We start from the raw sequence: 7770 nt of genomic DNA on the forward strand, positions 1-7770 counted from the left end.
TGAGAGCACGAAGGACATTCTGTGCTAGTGCGCCTCACGGCCTCAGAAAACATACTGCACTGTTGGTCATTTTCTGCCGGACAGCAATAAGTTAATTCTCACATGAGAATAAAAAATTAAAGTTTCTGTTTGGTGGAGAAACTAAATAACGGAAATATAGAAATTTAAGATCTTGGGGTCCAGTGTTCATCTAAATTCACTTTCTGCATCATTTGGTATATTTTTGGGGAGAGTCCTTTGTCCCCTGGCTCCCTCAATAGCTTGTTCCTTTCTGTGTAATTCCCATCTTTGTTCCTGAACTGATTTTGACACCATCTTCCTTAGTGTTCTTTCAACGTCACTCACACCCTGATGGGTATTTCAAGTGCCTTGATAATGTGACGGGTATTTCTCCCCCATTCTTATATCTTCATGTGTTTGTTGGCCATCTGAATGTCTTCTTGGGTAAAGTGTCTTTTCATAATCTGTGCCCATTTTGCATTTGGGTAGTTTACCTTTATCCGTTGGTCTTGGCTTGGCTGTTGCCCGCGTTTTCAGTACCTTGATCTGTCCAGATGTGAAAAGGACACAGACCTGGCTCTGGAGAAGATCCCCAGGGCCCTGGACGCCCTGGCGTCTCATCCCAGTGGCCTGTGGAAGGTGCTCAGTAGTAGAATGGCGTAGACCTCATGGAAAAATAAAGACATTACCACGTTTGCTCCCGAGTTGTTCATGAAATATTAAGAAAATCCTTAGCTCTAAGAGAGGTGCATATCAAAAAACCTATGAGATATCATCTCACCAATAAGAGTAGCAAAATTTAACAGAGCAGCAAGGAGGAAATGCTGGTGAGGTTGTAAAGAGAATGGAAACCTCCTTCAACTGTTGGTGGGAGTGAAAAATGGTGTAACCACTGTGGAAGCCAGTATGGCGTTTTCTCAAAGAGTTGGAAATAGAAATACAATTTGACCAAGCACTTCCACTGTTGGGAATATACCCTACAGATACCAAAACACCCACCCAAGCAGATACATGCACACCCATGTTTATCGCAGCTTTCTTCACAACTGCAGGGAGTTGGAAACAACCCAAATGCCCATCAACAAACAAATGGATAGAGAAGCTATGGTGTATTCACACAGTGAAATACTACACTGCTTTGAAAAATGATGAACTCATGAAATATTCTAAAAAATGGGTGACCCTGGAGGACAACAGAGCTGAATCCTGCCCTGTCCTAACCCATGTTCTAGAGTTAATGTTTCATCTTTATAATTTTTGTCTATTTGTGGGAGTGGTGGAGGAATAGGTTCTAGGCTGCAAACACCTTTCTGGTTATTGCACAGCTCAGTAAAAGATTGATGGACAGAAGTGATGGACATTGTTTGCTAGTGGGCTCTTCAGCCTCCAAAAAGCTACTGCATTGTGGATGGTTTCCTGTTTGATGGCAGTTCGTATATGATTATTGAATTGTTGAACTAGGCTCTAAAAGTCAAGTTCACTTTTGCCGAGAAGCTAAATATCTGGACTGTGGACATTGATGGTTAGGCATAGTTCTCTGATTATCTTTTTAGGCTATTGAGTGTATTTCTATTGAGAGGTAATTTTCCCCGACTCTCACTGTCTTGTTACTTTAGACCCGTTTCTGCCGTATCCTAAGACTAGTTTTGGCACCAGTTTCTTTATTAGTTAGGGATCTTCCACTATCACCGAAATCATGATGGGTATATCAGGTGCTGTGGTGATTGGCTTCATAGCCTTTTCTAGCAGTGTTTTGGAGCTCTGATGGTTAAGAGAATAAGGAGTTAGTTACACAAGTAATTCAAAAGCTAGCCCTCTGGCTGTTCCCTTCCATTAGTGTCAGGAAAATCCAGTGTGAGTAGGGATCTTAGCGGGCTGATGGGAAGGAGGGTGAGACCCCTACCTCTTTATATAAACTGCTAGGTGGTTGTTTTTGTTTTCTTGTTTTGTTTTGTTTTGTTTTTACTGACTGGAGGAGCAGGTGACTAGAAAGGACTGATTTTTTTTCTCCCTAAAAAAACCCCCACAAAAAACCATGAACTTGTATGGCCATAAGGTGTTGTTGACCAGGACATATAAAGAGACAGGGCACCAAGAAGGAGGGGGAGAAGAGAGTGAAGGCAGGAGGCGAACAGCTTGAACACTGCAGCCCCAGCTTAGAATCTCGCTTTCCTTTATTGAAAATTGGCAGACGATAACTCAGAGAGAAAATTCTTTAGCAATTGCCTGTGTGTTTCTCTGCTGGCATCCTTTTCTCTCAGGAATGATGGGTTTACAAAAGCAGTCTGAGAGTAGCAGATACACCATCAGGTCTTCCCGAAGTGCGTGTCTCCTCTGACCCATCTCAGGAGAAATACCGCCTAATTCTTTGTGATCTGTCACAAGAGGAATTCCAGCTTGTATTTGTGCCTCTTTCAGTTCCTGTGTAAGCATTTGGTTTAACCTTTGTCTTCCCACAATATGCTTTTTTGGACCCTGTGTAATCTCATATAGAAGAGACAGAAGAAAATAGTTCCCTTCTGCAGTGTTTCCATGATGGTAGGACGTCACCCTGCTTCACTGATCTTACAAATCTTTTCAGAAGAAGATCAAATTGACTATTCCCCAGACTTATCTTCCAAACTCAACAATTCTCTATTTTGAGCTGTTTTTTTGTTGCAGAACACAGGTTATGTATATAGATATTCACAGTGAACCTTCCGACAGATTCATTGACTGTGGAGTAAGTCTCTCATTAACTACAGGATTAGTAATGGTCAGGATTTGCTCAGTGGTAATTAGGTCCAAGACAAGACTGAAATCTGATGCCCTGAGTAGATCTTGGAAGAAAATAGAACTTTTGTTGTGTCTGTATGATTTCTTAGTTTTCTGCATGTGTGAGGCCCCTTCTTTGTTCTCGCCCACATTGTGAGACACGGTACCGATCTGATCCGGAATACGCTGTGTGTTTCAGGCACCATTGCTGCTTGGCGATGTGGTCATCTTCTTCACCCAGGAGGAGTGGGCCTTGTTGAGTGCTGCTCAGAAGAAACTCTACAGGGACGTGATGATGGAAATCTTAGAAAACCTGGACTTCATAGGTAAAAATAAGATTTGATATGCTTTCAAATCCTTGGACTGCAAAGAAAATGAATTCATGCACATGACTTTTGAACTTTGGCAGAAGAATTAGAATACAAGGTTCAATGAAACAGGCATGGCCACCTGGCTTTTAGCCCTCACACATGGAAAATGATTTCTTCATGGAAGCCTTTGTATCTGAGAGCACCTTTTCTCTTCTGTGATTCAGTGGATTTAGATATGTAATTATCCTAAGGGTACACTCTAACTTTTATGGGTCAGAATTCAAGACCTAGTCTTAGAGACCATGGGGTATAACACTTATTTATTGCTCCTTTGTTGCTGTTGTTGTTTAGGTATTCTTTGGAATTGGATCCTACTGGCCCAGGAGGAGATTGCCCCTCCTTCTCCAGCGTAGCATCTGGTGGATTCGAACCACATGTCTTTGGGTTTGCAGCACAGCTTCTTGCCACTAGGCCACCTGAGTTCTCGAGGGCTCCTGTGCTGAGAAGCTCTATAAAGTCATTAATATTCTATGGATCTCTTTCATGTTGAGAAATAGGAATTTTCATGAACCAGTTAGAAAAAATTGTCTTTTTTGCTGGATTTTACAACTTAACAAATCACTGGACACACTTTTCTGCATCAGCAGGCCAGTCCGGGAGCCATTTTTCTATTTTTCCTGTGATGCGTGTCCTGTGTAATATTAAGGTGAATCCGCTGTGATATTGTGTGTTCTGTGCATTGTCATGTGTGTACTGTTCTGTGTGATGTCGTGTGTGCTGTGTGAGTCCTCTTTCTAATTATCCACCCAGAGGAAACTCATTTATATCATCATGTCTTTCATTTGTCTCAGAAGGGATTCATAGTGAATAGTTTCCTATCCAGCGTCAAAGGGCAGAAACTAAAAAACGTGCCCACTTGACTGTGTGTTCAGAGCAGCCTAACCTCTAATCCTCTCTTTTCTTTCCTTTCTGTGTTGTCAAAATTATTTTTGTTATATAGCAGGCCGTGAACACATGAATGACGGAGAACCATTATCTTCTGAATGTACTCAGTTGACATTCTTAGAGACTACCCACCCTTGGTCTTCCATGTCATTGAAGATGGTAAAACTCTGTGGCAAAGAAAATCTACATAAAATCCAAGAGAATTATTGGAGGTGAGTATCAGGAAATTAAAAAAACAAATAACAAAACACAACCGCTACTCATGAGAAACATTGTGACTGTGGAAACAGGTATCAAAGTGTATTTAGATTTATAAATGCAGTTCTAGAGGAATTACATTTTTGCTAAATGAAGTCACGTGAGACTCTGAGATGTTAAATCACACGTCTTCATTGTGTTTTATGGTGGGCATACAGGAACACGCTCAGTTACAACTGTGTGTTGTTTATTTTTCCCAAAAGTCAAACAGTACAGGAGCTGGGTGAAGGGATGGAAGACACTCACCCTGGGAACATGCGCATCAGATTTCCAAGTTCTTCCTGCAACCCTGTAGACATAAACCTGTTGAGGACTGACACTGGTGACACCGGCCATGAATGTAAGAATTGTGGCAGAGATTTCTGTACCTCCTCTTCATTTTGGACCCATGTGGTAGATGAACATGAACCTACAGAGAGGAATCCTTTCCCTGTAGTTTCTGAAGAAGGGTTTAATTTTCTCCATAACCTTGATGAGTATACGGAAAATGACAAACCCTTCACTTCTTCTGCCCTCCTTAACCAAACATCAGACAGTGCAGTAAAGAGAAATATTGACAGTGTAGAGAAGCCTAAATGTGAGGTATGTGGAAAACCTTTTCTTTTTTTGACATGCCTAAGGAGACCTACAGATGGGAAACCTTATGAATGTAATCTGTGTGGGGAAACCTTTCCTCAGCTTGCTCTTTTAACTCTCCATGCCAATATTCACTCAGGAGAGAGACCTTTTCAGTGTATGGAAGGTGAGAGAACCTTTTCACAGTCAGATCACCTCGTTGAACAAAGAGGAATTCACACAAGAGAGGGACAATATGAATGGGAGGAATGTGGGAAAGGATTTTTAGAATCCAGGCACCTCATTAGACATAGAATAGTTGACGGAGGACAGAGACCTTATAAATGCAATGAATGTTTGAAGAACTTTTGTCACTTGTCTCATCTTAGAGGACACACAGGAACGCACACAGGAGAGAAGCCTAATGAGTATAAAGAATGTGGGAACCCATTCCCATGGTTTGCTCCTCTCAAGGAACACAGAAAAATTCTCACAGGGGAGACACCTTATCAATGTACAGATGGTGGGGAAACCTTTTCTCAATCAGGGAACCTCACTTCACATCGAGCAGTTCACACAGGGGAGAGACCTTACGGTGTGAAACCTTACGATTGTCAGGACCTTGGGAAAACATTTTCACAAGCAAATATTGTAACTGTACATAGAAGAGTTCACACAGGAGAGAGACCTTATGAATGTCAGGACTGTGGGAAAAAGTTTTCACATTCACGTCACCTCATGTTACACAGAAGACTTCACACAGGAGAGAGACCTTACAAATGTCAGGAGTGTGGGAAAACATTTACCCGGTCAGGTCCGCTCAGGTTACATAGAAGAATTCACACAGGAGACAGACCATATGGATGTCAGGAGTGTGGGAAAACATTTTCACTATCAGGTCACCTCACGTTACATAGAAGGATTCACACAGGAGAAAGACCTTACGAATGTCAGGACTGTGGGAAAACATTTTCACGGTCAAGTCACCTCACGTCACATAGAAGAGTTCACACGGGAGAGAGACCTTATGCATGTCAGGAATGTGGGAAAACATTTCGCAAGTCAAGTCGCCTCACTGAACATAGAAGAATTCACACAGGAGAGAGACCTTACGAATGTCAGGAATGTGGGAAAACATTTTCTAGATCACATCAGCTCACACTCCACAGAAGAATTCACACAGGAGAGAGACCTTACGAATGTCAGGTCTGTGGGAAAACGTTTTCACAGTCAGGTCAGCTCACGTTACATAGAAGAATTCACACAGGAGACAGATCTTATGAATGTCAAGAATGTGGGAAAACCTTTGCCCGATCAGATCAGCTCACTCTGCATAGAAGAATTCACACAGGAGAGAGACCATACGCATGTCAGGAATGTGGGAAAACATTTTCAAATTCAGGCGCCCTCACTGTACATAGAAGAGTCCACACAGGAGAGAGACCTTACACATGTCAGGAATGTGGGAAAACATTTTCACAAAGAAATGGCCTTGTAGCACATAAGACAATTCACACAGGAGAGAGACCTTATGAATGTCAGGACTGTGGAAAAACATTTCGCAAGTCAAGTTGTCTCACGTTACATAGAAGAGTTCACACAGGAGAGAGACCTTACGAATGTCAGGACTGTGGGAAAACATTTTCTGGAACACATCAGCTCACACTGCATAGAAGAATTCACACAGGAGAGACAGATCTTATAAATGTCAGGAATGTGGGAAAACCTTTGCCCAATGAGGTAATCTCACTGTACATAGAAGAGTCCACACAGGAGACAGACCTTACGAATGTCAGCAATGTGGGAAACGATTTTCAAATTCAAGTTGCCTCACTTGACATAGAATAGTTCACACAGTAGAGAGACCTTATTAATATCAGAAATGTGGGAAAACATTTTCACGATGAAATAGCCTGACAAAACGTAGAACGGTTCACACAGGAGAGTGATCTTAAGAATGTCAGGAATGTGGGAAAACGTTTTCTCAGTCAGGTACACTCATTACACATAGAAGAATTCATACAGGAGAGAAACCTTTTGAATGTCAGGAATGTGGGAAAACGTTTTCTCAGTCAGGTACACTCATTACACATAGAAGAATTCATACAGGAGAGAAACCTTTTGAATGTCAGGAATGTGGGAAAACGTTTTGACATATAAGGCGTCTGACTGTACATAGAAGAATTCACACAGGAGAGAGACCTCATGAATGTAAGCAGTATTTGAAAACAATTTTTGCAGCATGTTACCTCACTAAACAAATTAAAATTCACAGAGTCGACAGACCTTAGGAATGTAAGGAATAGAGAAATCACTTTCTCACCTTCAGCCTAACTGTCCGTAATCAGATTCACAAAGATGAGAGACCATCTGAATGTAAGGAATATGGGAAGGGAGTGTGACGATCACTTCCCCTCAGTAACCATGGAAGAATTCAAACTGGAGAGAGATCTTACAACTGTCACCAATGGGGGAAAACTTTTTCAGAATTAAGACATTTCAGTACATACAAAAATTCACACAAGAGGGAGAACTTAAGAACGTAAGGAATGGAGGGAATCCTTTTGTGACCCTGATACACAAACTATCCCCGAAGAGTTCCCCCAGATAGACCATCAGAATATAAGGAATGTGGGGCCACCTTTCCACAATCAGATGGCATCAGGACATGCAAGTATTCACACAGCACAAAACTATTACAAGCAAGGTAGGACATAGTTGATCCGTCTGTCCTGCATGGACATATTGACACTCACCCTCACTGGGCACCTGAGACCTTTGACTAGATAGATGAAGAAGACAATTAGGAAGGAATTAGTCTTCCTGATCATGGCCTATAGGAGAACTGTTGTTCTATCTTGCAAAGTGAGATACTTGCAGAGGTTTTAAGATGATTTTTCTTTTCTCTTTACGTGCATGTGGGAATCCTTCAGTGATGGTGAAAGCT

General features: G+C 41.7%; 1 protein-coding gene across 1 annotated transcript in view; it reads left to right on the forward strand.

The window, feature by feature from the left end:
* Positions 1-7770, forward strand: part of LOC102849494 (zinc finger protein 418-like) — a gene marked incomplete at its 5' end in the record, with an annotated part of 33813 nt that overhangs the window by 10004 nt on the left and 16039 nt on the right. Inside the window, 3 exons of the mRNA XM_006903377.1 lie at positions 555-639; positions 2954-3080; positions 5320-6490. Coding sequence (XP_006903439.1) covers positions 555-639; positions 2954-3080; positions 5320-6490 — 1383 coding nt within the window. The remainder of the gene's footprint in view (positions 1-554; positions 640-2953; positions 3081-5319; positions 6491-7770) is intronic.

Source organism: Elephantulus edwardii, unplaced genomic scaffold (assembly GCF_000299155.1).
Source record: "Elephantulus edwardii isolate Elephantulus edwardi_28Jun2011 unplaced genomic scaffold, EleEdw1.0 scaffold00604, whole genome shotgun sequence".
In the NCBI taxonomy this organism is placed as follows: domain Eukaryota; kingdom Metazoa; phylum Chordata; class Mammalia; order Macroscelidea; family Macroscelididae; genus Elephantulus; species Elephantulus edwardii.